Source organism: Oscarella lobularis, chromosome 4, assembly GCF_947507565.1.
Source record: "Oscarella lobularis chromosome 4, ooOscLobu1.1, whole genome shotgun sequence".
Classification (NCBI taxonomy): domain Eukaryota; kingdom Metazoa; phylum Porifera; class Homoscleromorpha; order Homosclerophorida; family Oscarellidae; genus Oscarella; species Oscarella lobularis.
In genome coordinates this window covers 1,027,289-1,043,653 of record NC_089178.1, presented here as the reverse complement: position 1 = coordinate 1,043,653, position 16,365 = coordinate 1,027,289, and the positions used below count along the sequence as shown (strand labels likewise).

Genomic DNA, 16,365 nt, shown 5'->3' with positions numbered 1-16,365 from the left:
AGATTTCTGCGCGTAGTTTCGATGGCCGCAGTAGTTGCGCGTCTCTTTCGCCAATCGCCCGAGCAACGACTTTTCGAGCCTCTCGAGAACGACTTTGTTCTTGTAGCAGAATTTTCCGAGCAGGAAGGCCCCAAGCCTTTGGTATAGTACAAACTAAGTGCATCCTGAACTGAAATACTTCCCGTCAGAAAACAATACCAGAAGATGGCGGATCGGGATTCGACAAGAACATGTTCTCCGTTCGCATCATGGCAGTCGATTATCAGGCCCAATCCAAGTAGACCAAAAAAAATTCACTTTTCGTTTCTTCGAATTCGACTCAGGGGAGAGGCATTTCGATTTGCGATCGATACGCAGGTCGTTCAAACCGAAGAGGACGATCACATTCAAGCTCACGCATATGTAAAATGCAGAATCAGATTTTTGGGATATATAACTCTCTCTCTCTCTCTCTCTCTCTCTCTCTCTCTCTCTCTCTAAAGGTGCACCATTTCACTCTATATGACATACACGCTCGAGGCTACGTGCGACCTTTTTGTATGACCTACGTCACTGGTGACCACAGGTGAATGCTGCCGGAATCTCTGAAGAAAGATCGTAGAGAGGCCTTTCCTATTTTTCAGTAAGATTATGTTGAATTTTGACGAGATGACAAAGCAATTTCAACGAGTGTCCGAATCCTTTCGATTCAGCAACATGAGAATATTCCATCGGGACTTGCTGTCGCACAGGACCCGATTGAGAAAGACAGGAGGTTTTCTTCCTCAATTCAAAAGACAATTTCACATAATAAATCCGCTGCAATAGAATCTCTTATAGCGAAGTTGCGTAACATCAGTGCCCTCCAAAAGAAGGTGAAGTAGAACCGCGAGCAAAAGTCTCTTAGATTGACATGTAGTTTTTTTTCTAGTCTAAAGAAGAAGAGAAAGAGAATGATGATATTGATGGCGGAGTTTCATCCAAGTCGTCTTGGGACGATGGCTTCAGCGTATTGGCCTCTTCTTTCTTATTTTTTCCTCCCCCGTTGATTTTTTCTTTCCAGTATCGAAGAAGCGAATTGTCTGAGGCGAAGATGGCACTCGAACAAAACGAATATTCGATTAAGGAAGTGGAAACCATCTTGCAGTATGTTGGTTCACAATTGGTTAGTCTGCCTGAAAAGACGACGAATTTTCCGAGAATTCACTTATTCCATTACACCGCAGGAAAAGGAGACCGTCAGAAAAACTTTGCGAGACTTGGACGACAAAAGCAGAGCGACGGAGAGCAACGCAGCTGACCAAGACGCAGGTAACGTTTACAGCCAACACTTGTCTAACCTTGTCAACGTTTGACTCGTAGACGTAGCTGCTAGTTGCAGTCCTCCCAAGGTTAGCAAAACCACAAATATATATATTTGACCACTTTGTATGGGGTTTCAGGGAGCTTTCACGCAGGCTAGACGATTTGAAAAGCCGCTCAGGTGAGAAGCGAAAGACAGAGCGAAAGGTGTTTTTGCTCCTCCTTACTTCGATTTCAAGGACACTCGGTGAACTGTGCGAATACGGTGAAGCTGATGGTCTCCGACAGCTAGAATATATCTACAAAGTACAAATTGAATTTTCTCCACTAATGTGTTAACGTTCCGGTTGTCGTATCTGTAGCATTTCAGCCGAACGACAGCGACTTTGCTTATCGAGAAACAAGACGTCCAGATGATGGGTATGTGCACTGGACGTAAGGACGGGGGAAAAAACGTCCCTTATCTATCCTTCAGCTCCCCACAACGCTTTCCTGACAATTGGCCGTAGCCTTGTTCTTAATTTTAAGCCCAGAGAAGGGTACGTATCGCAGAGAAGTGATATTACCTTATTTGACTTATTCCATCCCGTCCTGTTCACTTCGTAAGACTGTGCAGCATGTGCTACGCAGCGCGAAACGCCGACCGACCCGTCTATCATCTGAAAAAAGACTTGGGAGCATCGGTAGAACCGCGCAGAAAACTCGACGAGAGTACACCGCAATCCTCTTTTTTTCTCTCCCAGACTCATTCTCTCGACTCGTTTGTCTCCTGCAGCGACGACGGTTTTTCTCTCGACGCCGACTATCTTCGAAGCGACTCGCCTTGGTACGACGTCGTCGTCGAATGCGTTTCCCTCGCATATTAATGCCGCTCATTTCAGGTCCGTCTATCTCGACGCGAAGGAAAACGTCGCGAACGAGCACGAGGACGCGGAGCAGCCGAGCGACACGAGCAGCGAAGAAATCGAGTGGAAAGAACCCAAATCGGACTTTGATTTTCAACGGGAAAACGGCGGAGGAAGCAGCGAGAGCACAGTCGAAGAGTACGACGACGACAAAACGACGTTGATGGCGGCGGAGAAAACGGACGGAGAAACGGTCGAACCGCTAATGGGACTTAGTCCTGGAGTTGGAATGGGGTGCGAAATCCCCTCAGGCGAAAAAAAGTGCCGTGCCTTGATTTTGTTTCTCCGTAGACGTCGCAGTCTTCCGTTTCACTGCTACGCTGATCACGTCGAAAGCAAGTTGGACAAAAAACCGGGTGCCCGCTTTCTTTCCCTTTCCTTTTGTCTTTCTAATCTCTTTTGATTCTTTTAAGGTAGCGGAATTCTTCACTTTCGATCTCGATGCGCTTTCGCCGTTCATCTGTTCGCCGCTCTTCTTAGCGGACGCACCGTCGTCATTATCGGCTCCTCGGAAGAGTAAGAAGATATTCGTCGTTTCGCGCCGTCTCTCTTTAGCGTTCTTCTTTCACGGTAGAAACGTTAGAAAAGTTATTCTCATGCTCTGGCTTTTCGTTCCCGGTCACTCGAGGTATGCTCCCGCGACTTTTTGATTAGCTCTCGTCACACTAGATCATTTTTTCTCGAGTCGGCAACAAGTGATTGCTTGGCAGACGACTCAACTCAGTCTAATCGATCTAACACGCGTCAAATTAGTCGGAATCAGCAAGAAATGCTCGAATCCCGTCCCCAAATCCATTCGTGTAAGCAGAGTCATTCGCGCAAAATCGCCAATATTTTTCTTCCTCTAGCCGTATGTAACATTATACGATTGCGACAGAGAAATGCTCGTCACTCCACCGTATAAGGTAAACAAGCCGCGCAGTTTCGCCCGGGCCTTGCATCTCTGTCCAGGGACATTTCGTTGATTCCATAGTTAACCGAAACAAGCAGTGGAAAGTAAGTGTCCGGCGAGACGACCAATGAATTTTTTGCGCGTCATTTTTTGCTGGGATCTAGAGCGAAGCCGCGTATGTTGCTCACATTCACAGCGTATTCTTGGAGATGGCCCAGAAGACGTATCTGTTTTATCACGCCTTCATTCTCAATCCGTCGCCTGGAATATCAAAAGCTCCCAGCAGGTAAAAGACTAAACGGTTTTTCTTTTTCTCCCTCAACAGTTTTCTCGTCTAAAGCGCCGCACATCAAGCGCGCGAAAGGCCATCTCAAATGGTGCAGATTGAAGGGAAATTTGTGTACCGTTACCAAATTGCTGATTGTAGACCCCCGAGAGTTTTCTTTCCAAGCTGAACGTAACAGACGATGATCAACGGATAATTAAGGTCTTCATCGAACATGACTTCTGCAACGCGTATTTTAGACATTTTCTTTCCTCGTAGCATTTTGCCAACACTGTAAGTCTCCAGCAGCTAGGAGACGTTTCCGGTGAGAGACTGTTCTGCGCGTCTTTGTTTCACCTAATCACGTCCTGTGTTTCAGATCGAGCTCCAACGGTTCACCTTGACCACAGAAAATGTCGCTCATTTGACAATGGGAAGCAACAGGGACGGTGGAACCGATAGATTGAGAGTCTGTCTATTTTTTTCAACAGCAGCTCTTTATTCAATCCTGTTCGTGTGTTTGTTTCGTGACGTCAATTTCTTATAAAGATGATTTTTAATAATGAATTTTTGGTACCAGGTCAGCACGTGAGCAAACTTATAGAAAGCGAGTTGTCTCAATTGGGAATTGCTTGTGTGACGGTGAAGAGGTGGTTCACCTAAAAAACAAATCTATAGTTATAGTTAAAACGTATTGCAGGGAACACTGCTATAAATCGCAAAGACGATATGATAGCCATGTATATTATATACATATATATACAAACCTTCTGTGGAAAACGCATCTGCAGGAATTTAGCTTTTTTTAAAAAAAATGAAAATTAGGACGTTGCACCGTCGTCATCATGCAACGTCCTCATTGTCGTCAAGCTGCCTTTGCATGCCGCGCAGCCATGCCAGCTCTTTGGCGCCCCACGCCAACCAAACGTCCAAGCTAACGTCTTTGTCTAGGTCGCTCCAGCTAGACTCGACGCAGTAATAATCGTCAAAAATCCTCGACGGCAAACTGTCGCGGCTGTATCGCTCCTCGTCCCGCGCCTCGCGACAAGCGACAACTAAACCCGTCGACAAAACGGTGAGCGACTGAACGGGACAGCCGTAAAGAAGACTCGTCCGTTCGGGTACGAGACAGGTCAACACTCTCGGCACGTCAACGTTGCCGTCGAGTATCAAAATATCGCCGCCTCGCCGCCCGATCCAAATGGTATCGCGAACGACGACAATCGATTGAATATTCGGATCGGACACGGCAGCGTCGTCTAACCGACGACGTCGTCTCTCGACCTCATCGTTCAATATGGAATCGTTCAAGCTTATGACGTCGGCGCCGGACGCGACGGCGTGTAGGGCGTCGAGCGCGGACGATCCCTGTTCGCGTCGCGGCGTTGTCGCCTTTGCCGTCGATTCTGTCGTCAGCGCCGCTTCCCTCTGCGTAAAACGCGGAAGCGTCGACGCGCGTTGTCCCGACTCTTCGCCGTCGCCGCCTCTGCCGTGTGACGACGTTTCTTCCACTTGGATTATACACGGAGCGGCGGCGGGAAAAACGTCGTCGGCCGCCATGCGAGAACAATCGACGACGCACTTGAGCTCGTGCGTCGAGACGTTGTAGGCCCACAGAAGCGGCTGCTGCTTGTCGACGGCCCACACGTGCTCGGACAGGCAGACGAGTTGGCCAATGAATCCGCGCGCTGGAATGCGAGCGACGCACGCCAATTTCGAAATCTGGTCGACATCGGTGGCGAGAACGCACATCGTCCAGCCGGCGCCGCACCAAATGTCGCCGTTCGCTGTCGTCGTCATGCAAGTGACGGAGTCTTCTTCAGATCGAACGACGCGCAAGTTGACGCGTTCCCAGCTGAAATGCTTGTCTTCGATCAGCGGCAAATTCTTCGCTTCTCTCGCTTCGCGTCGACGGGCTTTGACCCACGATTCCGTCAGTCCTTGACGCACGCGTTTTCGTTGGGTCATCGAGTCGCTACGATCTGCGTGCGCGAAATCGAAGTCGCGCGTCGCGGAGGCGGCGACGGAACTCTTCCTGCTCTTCGTGTCGGAGCCGTAAAACACGGCCAACGTGCCATCGCCACAAGCGACGAGAACGCGTTCTTGCCACGAAGACTATAAGGAAAGAAAAAAAATAAGAAAACGATGTTCCACACACACACAAAAAACGTACATCGCTAGATGACGCGCCGGTTTGCTCCCAGGTCTGACTGAGGATCGTTTTGACGGAGCTGTCGAGGCGATTTTTCCAGAGAAACTCCCACGTCGCGTAGAGAGATCCGACCATGCTGGAACTGTACACCCAAAGCTCAGCCTCGGCGAATCCAATCCACACTTGACAACCTCCCACGGCCGTCAAGGCGACGACTTCTTTTCCGACGAAAGACGAATCTTTCGCGTAGAATTTCCCCGTATTGGCGTCGACGACGCTGAGTCGCCGATTGTCGTCTTTTCCGGTGATCACCCACAGGACGGAGTCGACGCGATTTTCGCCGTAACCGTTCAAGACGCCCTCATCGCCGTTTTTCGTCCCGCCGCCGCCGTCGTTCGTCGAACGTTTGTCGAGAAAACGCTCGTTCTCCTTCGGATCGAAAGCGTCTTCGATAGTCGACGGCGGAACGGCGACGACGGCGCATACGGCGACGTTTCCGTCCAGTCGCGGAACGGCGAGTCGACGATGTTGCATAACGAAGGCGGGATCTTTCATCTTGGCGACGATTTTCGCCGCCGCCGGTCGTCGACGTCCTTCCTGCTCCCACGCCAATTTGACGAGACTCACGAGTTGATTGAACGAATCGTCGTCGGGCAACGGAGGCCGTTCGCCGCGCGCAATCTTTTCCGGCAGCTCGAGAGCGGAGTAGTGCGTGTTCGCCCACGGACGACGACCGACGAGAAGCTCGGAGACGAACATCGCGTAGGAGAAAACGTCGACCTAAGAAAAGAAAAGAAAAATCGCAGAGATGAAATTTCGCTTTTGGATAGACGATAACCTTTTGATCGAATACGGTGCTGCTTTTCGTTTGTATAATGATTTCGGGCGCTTGGAATCCCGGCGTTCCGACCGTTCCCTTGATGCCGCCCGGCACCATGAGCTGAGCGATGCCGTAATCGGTGATTTTCACGTTGACGAGCGCGTCGACGTCGAACGTATAGAGAAGAACGTTGGCCGCCTTCAGATCGAGATAAACGACGCGATGACGGTGAAGATGCTGCAAGGCGTGCGCCACTTGATAGGCGATCTTGTACGTGAGAACGCGTCCGAGAACGCCTTCGCTCGTGACGACGGGCACGCCGCTCGGCGGCGAAAATCGACGAAGAACGACGCTGAGCGAGCCGAGCGGAGCCCATTCGAGAAGAAGACATAGGGGACGAACGCAGAGACCAATGAGGGGAACGACGCACGGATGACGAAGTTGACGAAGAACGGTCACCTCGCGACGAAGTTGCCAGAAGGCGTCGGCGACCGCCGATCCGCGCATTGCGCGCTTCAACGTGCCGTCCATTTTATCGATCGGCGGCGGTTGAATGGAGAGACGACTTCGTCGCGCCGCGAGCTCGTTCGCCGACTCGTGAAGACGCGAGAACTGCGCGACGGCGGCGGCGGCGTCGTCGTCGACGTCGACGTCGGCACTCGACATCTGAAAAAGATTCACGCGCGCCGTCGTCGCGTCGCCGCTTCGGAGAAAGAAATCCGAAGATCCGCTCATGACGACTCTCGTCGAAAACGGCGACGTCGTCTTTTGGCCGCCGCCGCCGCCGCCACTTACCGTACGGTAAACTTTTACAGCGATCGTTTGGCCTCGAAACGCATTGCGAAAAACGTCGCCTTCGCCGCCGTATCCAATGCACGTCTCCGCCGTCGGTTCGAAGTCGAGTTCGGCGCCAGAGACGACGAATCGGCCGGGAACGTCCATGAGAAGTACGTCCGGTATGAGAGTCTTTAGAGCGAGATGTTTTCCCGTTTTCGGACAAGCGATCGAGTCATCGTTGAGCCAAGCGAGACAGCACTGTTCGACGGTGAAGAAACTCGATTTCAGTAGGGGATCGGCGTCGGAGAAATTCGTCGAGGAGACGCGACGTTGAGCCCGTTTGGAGTTGACAACGGAAATCGGTGTCAAGTCGTTGGAACAGAGCGGATTGACGACGAGACGTTTGAGGGAAGCCGAATTGCCGATTTCGCAGGCAGCACTAAATTCTAAAATACAAAAAAAAGTCGCATATTCGATTATCAATTTTTGGGAGGTTCTTACGTGGAAACCAGTCGCGTATCAGCGTCTCGATCTGATCGATGACGTAGCAGAGCGCGGAAAAATCCTGAAACACGGTGATGTGAACGGCGTCGAGATCGACGTGTCTCCCGTAGCCGTGAAAGCCGATTACGCGTTCGACGCGAAAATAGCCGGCGTCGTGAAAGGCGGCGAGCCCGTGCTTCCAACACTTCATGTCGTCGTCGTCGTCGCCGCCGCCGCCGCCGTCGTCGTAATCATACTCGTTCTGCTCCTGCAAGAAGAGACGATCGTGAAAGGCGCCGAGATACGATCGCGCGCGCGTGCTTCGACGACGATCGCGCCGAATCGTCGACGCGTCGTCGTTCTCCAAATGCGACAGCTTCCATCGACGATAACTCGACTTGATTCGAGCGACGAGATGACTAAAAAAATCCGACGGCATCGACGGCAGAACGTAGACGCGCTCGACGGTAGAAAATCGTTGCAAGTGAGCAGGCTGGGCTTCGACGGAATCGGTTCGCCATCGCGGCAACGACGACGTCGTCGACGTCGGCTCGTTGACGTTCCGATAATAGGCGTCCGGTCCTATTCGCGGTTTGACGTCGGGAAGTATGCTCGGGAGGAGATACGATTTGAAGCCCGTCGGATAGACGATTCCCATTTTCTCGAGAAAACGAAGAAATGTCAAAATGCCTTCGCTGTCGAGATGATCGTCGCAGAGGCGCTCGGAGACGCTGTCGAAGCGAAGAATGCCCGCGTTCCGATGATCGACGTCGGCGACGACGGACGTCAACAAGTCGCCGATTTTGCTGCACAGACGTTCGACGTCGACCAAGCAGTAGGCGTTGAGATCGTCGAGGGAATCGTTGAAATGCACGAGGACGACGCACGATTGCAGATATTCGATCGCTAGAAGGAAGAAGAAAAGTATGAAATAGGGTCAGTAGACATTGGTCGCGTACGAAACGAAAATTTAGTCTTGTGATATCTCCCTACCTCTCGGAATCTCCCTAACCCACTTGAGTTCTGAAGCGGGGAGGCTCTCGATCACGCCGCAAACGGCCGACGTTCGAATCATAAACGGACGTTCTTTCCTCACGGCCAATGTAGCGCATCTAACCTTGAAAGTGCGTCGCAGCTGAATGTACGCTCTAGGAACCTAGAATCGAGGTTTTACGACGGGTTTTACGAGGACCACTTTCGCGTCGAACTTGCGGCAGTTGCGAGCATCGTCTTCGTCCAATTTCGTAGATGAGACTGCGCAGTTTTTCCGCCGTTCGCCACATCTGTCGCGACAGGCACGACATAAAGACGACGTTCTCGCTGCAGATTTGTCGCCGATAAAGCGGCACGATGCCGTGATCGATGCCTTGGCGGAGACGAAGCCGCTGTTCTCTTGTCAGCGCGTCGTCGTGCGTTCCGACGATGTAGACGGGCGAAAGCGGTTCGGAATGTTGGCGAGGAATCTGCGTCGGAGGACGATCAGTCAAGGAACGAAAAAAAGAAACTTTTTCTTTTTTTTAGTACTGGAATTTCTTGAATCCAGTCTTGGATCGATCCGAAACCTTGGTCGCCCGTTCGCATGTCCCAGACGATGACGTGAACGGTGCGCGACGAGAAAAACGTCGACTTGACGGCATTGTAAACGTTCCTGTCTACGCAAAACAGTGAGCATTTTTTTTGTTTAGCGTAGATCCTCATAGTATTTATTACCTGTAACGTCGCATACGAGACATTCGAGCTTTTCGTCGGTATCCTAAAGGGAGAGAGGAGATCGTAAGAGAAACGATGACTATATCTTTCGCGTCCTTACCTTTTGAGAGCGAATTTCGCCTCGTCGGTAAATGGTTAAGCTGTGAAACTTTGCTCCTGGCTGAGACGGCGCCACGGGCTGCGCCACACTTGCTCGTGGACTGCAAAAGGCGTCGACGACAGACGTTTTTCCGCATCCCTATAAAAGAGACGCATCGCTCACACAAAAGTAGTTCACAATGTCTTTAGGTTACGTCGTACTGTACTCGATGTCAAATATATTCTTACCTTGTTGCCGACAACGACGACTTTGACGAAGTAGTCCGTCTGTTCGTGACGTAATTCCTTGCTCAAATACTTCAACGTCTTCTTGGCAGCCAATCGAACGTCGCGACCGTCTGAAAAAGACGCGGGGTTCATTTTTATTCGTTTCAGCGTTCGGACGACTTACGGCTTGTCTCGATAAGTTCTGGCGGAAAATTGACGTTCAAATCGTTCACGAGCACCCACCACAAATTCGAATTCCACGACAGTTCGAGTGGCAATCGCCGTATAGCCGAATTCCTAAGACGAAGAAAAAATTCCCAAACTCCGCAAAAGATCTCATTCCCCCCCTACCCCGACAAGTCGAGTTGCTCCAGAACAGGCAAATGACAGACGCACAAGGGAAAGTCGGCGAAACGATTATACGAAATATCGAGCGTCTTCAATCCGCTCAGAGTCGACGGCAAATAAAAACTCTTCTCCTTCTCGCCGATATCCAAATCGAGTTCGGCTCGAAAAAACGGCTTCGCTTTCTCGCCTTTCTCCGCCTTCTTCTTCTTCTCCTCCTCTTTCTTCCTCCTCAACGTCGACGACGGCGACGTCGACGTCGCAACGAATTCGTGAAGCGATTGTATTTTGATTCGAGCTCGCGCCGCGGCGACGCCCGACGACGATTCGCTGCTCGCGCGACGACGTCCAAATCTCGGCGAACGCTCGCGTTCGAACGACGTCTGACGGCGTTGAGACGGCATCATCGAATGGCCGAGCGACATTCCCTTCGGAAAATCGAGACTGCGAGTGAAGTCGTCGTCATCGTCGTCATCGTCGTCGTCGTCTTCGTCGTCGTTTTCGTCGCTTTCGCCGCTTACGTCGCCGTTCTCGTCTTCTTTTCCCAATATCGGCGTAGGCGAGCCGAAGAAGTTGTGAGCGAGACGAAGGCACGACATGTACGGCGCCGTCCATTTAATCGTGTTCGGCAACGACGTCAAGTAGTTGCCGGAAAGATCGAGCAATTCTAGCGCTTCGAGAAGGCAAAGTTCCGACGGAAAGTCGGTCAGCTTGTTATTCGATAAATCGACTGATTTGACTGTGTGCCGCCACGACGGGCAGATGCCGATTAAAAAGTCGGGCGTCGTTTGAAGAAAATTCACGGACGCCTTAAATTCAATCTAACGAATTAATTAACAAAACCCCAATATAGCGATAAAGATACACCACGTATTTACCAGTTTTCGACAAGTCCTCCACACGGGAGGTATTGATCGAAGGTGATTGTGATTCACGCGGAATTTTCGCAGCGCTCGCAACTGGCAGACATCGTTCGGCAATGCCGTTAAAAAATTATGCGACACGTCGATTTTTTGAAGCCGAAGACACAGCCACCGATACGGCAACGACGCCGACGTCGGAACGCTTGTCGAATCTGCCGGATTCGCCGAATCGACTTCTCTCTTCGCCGCCGCCGCCGCCGCCGTTCGTTCTTCCTCCGGCGATGGCAGTTCGGCGGGGCCGTGAACGTCTGCGTTGACTACTATACTCGGTGACGGCGGCTGGGGCGTCTGTTCGAGAGACGACGGATCGCTTTCTAAGAACGATTTGTCGCTGCTGTCGATGGAGAGAATGCTGAGCACTTCGTTTCTCGTCGACGGCGCTGCGGGTTCGAGCGTCGCGAGACGATTGCGCGATAGATTGAGATTGACGAGTTCGGGAAAATGGAACAGATAGCCGGGAACGTTGATTAGATTGTTGAAGGAAACGTCGAGATCGGTGAGTCTAAAAAAATTAAATAATAATAATCGATTAGAATAAAAAATATCCATTTTATGGTTACCTCATTGCGAGTAGAGGCGGCTCTTGGGAGTAGGAGCTATCGGACTCGGCGTCGACCTCTCCGCACAACGACGGCGACGGCTCATTCGGCGTCATACTGATGCATCGTTTCTGCTTGGGAAACTCCTTCAATCGATTGTGCGACAAATTCAATCGCTGAAGCATGGGCAAACCGCCGCTCAACAGCTCGCCCGGTATGCTGTCAAGTCGATTGTCGGACAAATCGATTTCAACGAAATAGGCGCTCGGAACGGACGGATGAAAGAACCAATTGAAATTGATCCAGCCGAGATGAAGTCGTCGCCAAACGGCGACGAGACAATCGCCGGACAATTTGACCGTTTCGAGTAGCGCGTCGGCGATGACGCCGCTAAACGAGTTCGTCTCGGACGAGAGAAAATGGCGCGTGACACGCGCGCCCTTCGACATGAGATAGAGAGCGACTTTGGGCCGATTGTATAGACAGGCGGCGGTGAGCGGATCGTGTCCCGTCGCCTTTCCAACGGGCGACACGCCGAGACGCGAAATAATGAATCGAACCATGGCGAGATCGTCGTGACTCGCCGCCGTACACAGAACGGCCTCCTCTTCGCCGGCGACGAGTCGCGCGCCGCGACCGGCGAGATATTGCGCTACGTCGACGTGGCCGTTACTGATTGCCGCCTGAAGCGCGTCGCCGCTCGGTTCAGCGCCGTGGGAAACGAGCGCTTCGACGCACTCCTTGTGCCCGTTGCGACACGCCTCGTTCAGCGCGCTTGGCCCGAATTCGGCGTCGTGATGCGCGCCGCCTTCGAGGAGAAAGCGCAGGACGCCGTGGTGACCGTTGCGCGCGGCGATCGTTAGGAAGCGAGTCGCATTTTGGAGCGTTATAACGCTGACGCGCGGCGCTGGATCGGTGCCGCTGCCGACGGCGAACAGATTGGCGAGATTGCCGTTCAGCCAGGCGACGTGGAGCTCCTCTTCGCGCTCTATGTAAAAGGACGTCATGTGGGAATATAAAAGTGAAAGTGCTTTCGGCTTCGTCGATGCCTTACCTATACCTTCGTAAATTCGGTCGTTCATGTTTTCGACCACGCCTCTTCAGTTATCTCTCACGTGAGCAAAACATCGTGCGCTAAGGGTTCTCTTTCGCCATGGAAGGGCTTCGTCGTTTCGTCGAGCACGTTCGCAAACTCAAGGCCAAGTCAGACGATGAAGTGGACGGTTTCGAAGAGGAGTTCAAGGTTCGCTCGCGCGCGAGAGGACCCATTTAGGGGGCGTCGACTGTCGAACCCCTCTCGCCTCGTAGAAAATGAAGGCAGCAACGGATAAATACAAGCAGAGTAGCGCCTACGCCATGGACGCCGGACGAAATCCAGTAAACAAGAAGAAGAACCGCTACAAAGACGTTTTACCTTGTAAGAAACGGATGAGATCCGCTCCAATTACATAAATTAATAAATTGTCCCAGATGATCATTCGAGAGTAGAATTGCCGCCGACAGAAGGAGTGGACGGTTCTGATTACATAAACGCTAGCTATATGACGGTGAGTGAAGTCTCATTTTCTGTTCCTAAAACAGTGAAAAATTTTGCATTTTTGATAGGGTTCCGACGGTGAAATTGCCTATGTTGCGTCGCAGGGTCCACTGCCGGCGACGGTCGCCGACTTTTGGAGGATGATCTGGTGTCTGAGAATCGAGGCAAGGAAATTTCTCATCTCAATTAATAATGACTTCATACCGGATCCCTTACAGATTGTCGTGATGGTTTGTCGGGAAGTCGAACTCGGAAAGGTGGACTTTTTTTTATGAAAGTTACTATAGAACTTTATCTTCTTTCTATAGCACAAATGTAAGAGGTATTGGGCTGAACCTGGAGAAGCGCTTGAGTACGGAGGAATGACAATAACGGAAGTGGGTCGCGCAGTTTTTGGCGTGCCTTTATCTTGAAGCTCAATTTCTCCTCCCTAAGGGCGCACCAAGTGAATCGATCTCCAAAGATTTCGTTATTAGGACACTGAAAGCGGACTATGACGGGGTAGATACAATTCAATCTTTCTCCGTTGTGATTTCGAATGGGCATATTCTCAGGATGTGCTTCTCGTCAAACAGTTTCACTATAACGCGTGGCCTGATCACGGGGTCCCTGACACAGTTGAACCCGTATTGAAAATGATTGAAATGATTCGAAACGTTCAGCCAGGCAACGAGCCCCCACTGGTCGTCCATTGCAGGTGAACAGAAAGAAACGTCCCTGAGAACAATATCGAGTAAAGCTTATTTTTCAGCGCCGGGTGTGGACGAACTGGAACCGTCTGTGCTATCGATTATGCGTGGAATTTGATCAAATCAGGGGTGAGAATATAGCAATAGTAGTAGAACGTCTTTTGTATGTATATTCAAACTTATGCTTTTTTCTTTTAGACTGTTCCGAAAGATTTCAATCTATACAAAATGATCACGGAAATGAGGCAGCAGAGAATGGCAATTGTTCAAACGAAGGCAGGACGCGCTACTTTCTCAGTGTCTTCAAATTCATCTTGTTTTTCTGATATTAGGATCAATACGTCATGGTCTACAAGGCGGTCTTACAGCTGGTCAAACAGGCTCTAAGTAAGTCAAAGAAACCAAAAATACAATCTGTTCCCGGCTCGTCGTCGTCATACGTCAACGTAATACTTCCACAAGTACGTCTATTTGGACACAAAGGCCCCACGACTATCTATATAATAAGTCTCCTGTAGAAACCAACTGCTTACGAAAGCACCCCGCCAGAACGGGCAGCGGCGGCGGCGGCGGCGACTCTTGCAAGCGCTGAATCCAAACCAGAACCAGCGCCTCGAAAGCCTCGTCCTCCCATTAAACCGAAACCAATTGTACAATCAACGCCGCAGCCGCAGCCGCCGCCTGTTGCTGCCGCCGCCGCCGCCGCCCTCACCGTTGGAGACGGCTCGGTCCCGGACGGTGATCAGGGCGACGATCAGTTGTTCGTTACGGATATCGACTCCGTGGTCATTGACAATTCGACTATGGAACGGAGCGTAAACGCGCCGCCTGACGAGGAATCCGAGGACAATGGCGACGACGAGTCGCCGCCGCCGCCCGTTCCTATTCGTACGGAGGATTCGCGCGTTCTCGTGACGCCAAACCGGCCCGGTTCGCTCGATCCGCGCGACTACGAGAACGTCGTCTTGCCGCAGCAGAAGGAAGCGTACAATCGCATCGATCGTTCCAAGCCGCCTGTTGGCGCCGATCAGCAATTGATGCAGGGCTACGACGTCTTGTTGGGGTCTTCTCGCGCGCCGCCGCCGCCCGCGGCGGCGGCAACGGCGCCATCGACGTCTTATAATACGCTAAGTCGACCAGAGACTGTTCCGCCTGCTCCGGTGGAATGCGCCTATGCTGTCGCTTGGGTTCCGAGCGGCAATGACCCGGTGCAGGTAAAAGGGAGCGGCACTAGTTACAATCAGCTCGAGAGAAAGTCGGGGACGGATGAGCCGAAAACGGTGGTGGAAAAGAAACCAGAAAATCAAGGCGGCGCTTATGAAACGATCAATTTTCGAGTAAGTCTTGCTTGCCTCTATATAATGAGCCAAATCGTTTTTTTTCTTTCTAATCTAACTGATGATTTTTGCCTACAGCGCGACATTGCCAGCCGGCCGCGCTCCGAATCACCGGGCTGTAAGAGATGCATGTACATGTGTTACGTTATAAGCGTTTCTCTTCTTGTTTAGCGGTCAAACGTTCTGTTCCCGAGGTGTCTGCTCCCACCCCAGCGACGACGTTGCCACGCAATGTATCTGGCACGAGCGGCGGTAGCGGCGGCGGCGTAGGATCTAACATGGCTGGAAAGCTCAAAAGCATTTTCAAGATAGTGAGAAAAAGTCCAGACACTTGGACACAGGCTTACGAATCGTCTCTTAATTATTCTAGGGCCCCAAAAGCAAAGGAAAACCTAAAGCGGACGCTGCTCCTCCCTGTAAGTGCTCTCTACTACGTATATAGCCTTTCTGTACAGTAGTGTCTTGTAGCACCTGCACCAATTCTGTCACCACCACCAGTGGACCGTGACTATGAAAATGCCTCACATCCGCTGAAGGCCCTGTCTGTTCACAAATCGCCTATTTATGATTTGCGCGCTACCGTGGGAGATGATCCAATGGGTTGGCTGTCTCTGATCTATTAGGGTCTTCGTTTGAGCATTGTTTCTTCTGCAGGTTTTCCAAATCGCATCAGGAAACCCGGAGGACCAAGAGATCCTCCAGCCAACTGGAAGATGCACGCATGAGAAAGGAATTGGAATGTTTCGTATCATATACTGATATATCTTCTATTCTCGTCTGTCTCATTTACTTGCACTGGCTTTTCAGATTTTTGTATAAGAGGTAACAAAGAGCGGTCTCAACCACTGCAAGAAACTGTGCGGAATTATTTCAATTCAGCGCGTTCCACCGGCAACAGTTGCACAAAAACGTTGCCGGACAACACACACAACAAACATGCAGATATGAAAGATATTGTAATATAGTGAATCAAGCCCGTCTAGTTCAGTCACGTTTGTGACTGGGGATATTCTTCAATCATTATACGAGAAACAGAATTTCGTCCAGATCTACGATCACATGATCCGAAGCCTGGACAGTTTCCGACACGAACAGCTACCGTTACTAATCCAGACGGAATGTTCTCGCAAAAACCTTCTATTTGACGATGCCGATGAGGACTATCGCCAACGTTGTACAAATAGACGACTCCATCAATTGCCATTGGCCCTGAGCATTCCTTTCCATTAAATGTGATGTACCAACGTCCACAGCATGTTTTTCCAGGACACCAGACTCTAAAACTTGCAGCGTACGCTACTTTGAGAGCGGTAGAAGAGTGACTTTTTTTGAAAACGCATTCCTATAAAGTGAGCCATATTTGCTCTAGAGCACATAAATTGTCTTTGGTGGTAAGTTACAGTA

General features: G+C 51.0%; 3 protein-coding genes across 5 annotated transcripts; 2 read left to right on the top strand and 1 right to left on the bottom strand.

Annotated features, from left to right (window-relative positions):
* Positions 1–9: 9 nt before the first annotated feature.
* LOC136185703 (guanine nucleotide exchange protein smcr8a-like) lies at positions 10–3,910 on the top strand. The gene is made up of 28 exons (XM_065972883.1): positions 10–141; positions 189–277; positions 324–402; positions 483–565; positions 624–754; positions 808–854; positions 911–988; positions 1,043–1,144; positions 1,206–1,290; positions 1,342–1,370; positions 1,422–1,462; positions 1,521–1,587; positions 1,644–1,701; positions 1,757–1,820; positions 1,889–1,964; positions 2,025–2,107; positions 2,163–2,420; positions 2,478–2,542; positions 2,600–2,702; positions 2,761–2,814; positions 2,872–2,986; positions 3,035–3,091; positions 3,138–3,182; positions 3,243–3,364; positions 3,419–3,455; positions 3,506–3,565; positions 3,623–3,668; positions 3,723–3,910. Exons 1-28 carry the CDS (start codon positions 22–24, stop codon positions 3,803–3,805), a joined length of 2,277 nt encoding a protein of 758 aa, XP_065828955.1. The 5' UTR covers positions 10–21; the 3' UTR covers positions 3,806–3,910.
* On the bottom strand, positions 1,127–12,608 carry LOC136185699 (leucine-rich repeat serine/threonine-protein kinase 1-like). 3 transcript variants are annotated; one of them, XR_010669596.1, is made up of 16 exons: positions 12,453–12,608; positions 11,420–12,386; positions 10,815–11,361; positions 9,943–10,757; positions 9,776–9,888; positions 9,613–9,722; positions 9,386–9,523; positions 9,286–9,328; positions 9,100–9,227; positions 8,784–9,038; positions 8,569–8,731; positions 7,594–8,481; positions 6,334–7,538; positions 5,517–6,275; positions 4,111–5,458; positions 1,127–4,002 (listed from the first exon to the last, which is right to left on the bottom strand). XR_010669596.1 is itself a non-coding variant. In XM_065972871.1 (15 exons), the coding sequence occupies exons 1-15, from the start codon at positions 12,478–12,480 to the stop codon at positions 4,187–4,189; spliced, it is 7,431 nt and encodes a 2,476-aa protein (XP_065828943.1). In that variant the 5' UTR covers positions 12,481–12,608; the 3' UTR covers positions 4,073–4,186. The 3 variants fall into 3 exon arrangements, 2 of the variants coding, with proteins under 2 accessions (XP_065828943.1, XP_065828946.1); XM_065972871.1 differs by lacking the exon at positions 1,127–4,002 and having other exon boundaries at positions 4,073–5,458; XM_065972874.1 differs by lacking the exon at positions 1,127–4,002 and having other exon boundaries at positions 4,073–5,458; positions 12,459–12,523.
* LOC136185704 (tyrosine-protein phosphatase non-receptor type 12-like) lies at positions 12,520–15,826 on the top strand. The gene is made up of 17 exons (XM_065972884.1): positions 12,520–12,641; positions 12,707–12,815; positions 12,869–12,945; positions 13,004–13,099; positions 13,154–13,192; positions 13,244–13,312; positions 13,371–13,436; positions 13,490–13,632; positions 13,687–13,753; positions 13,823–13,900; positions 13,957–14,085; positions 14,143–14,961; positions 15,040–15,079; positions 15,133–15,272; positions 15,332–15,377; positions 15,430–15,561; positions 15,616–15,826. The coding sequence occupies exons 1-17, from the start codon at positions 12,552–12,554 to the stop codon at positions 15,684–15,686; spliced, it is 2,211 nt and encodes a 736-aa protein (XP_065828956.1). The 5' UTR covers positions 12,520–12,551; the 3' UTR covers positions 15,687–15,826.
* The last annotated feature ends 539 nt before the right edge of the window (positions 15,827–16,365 follow it).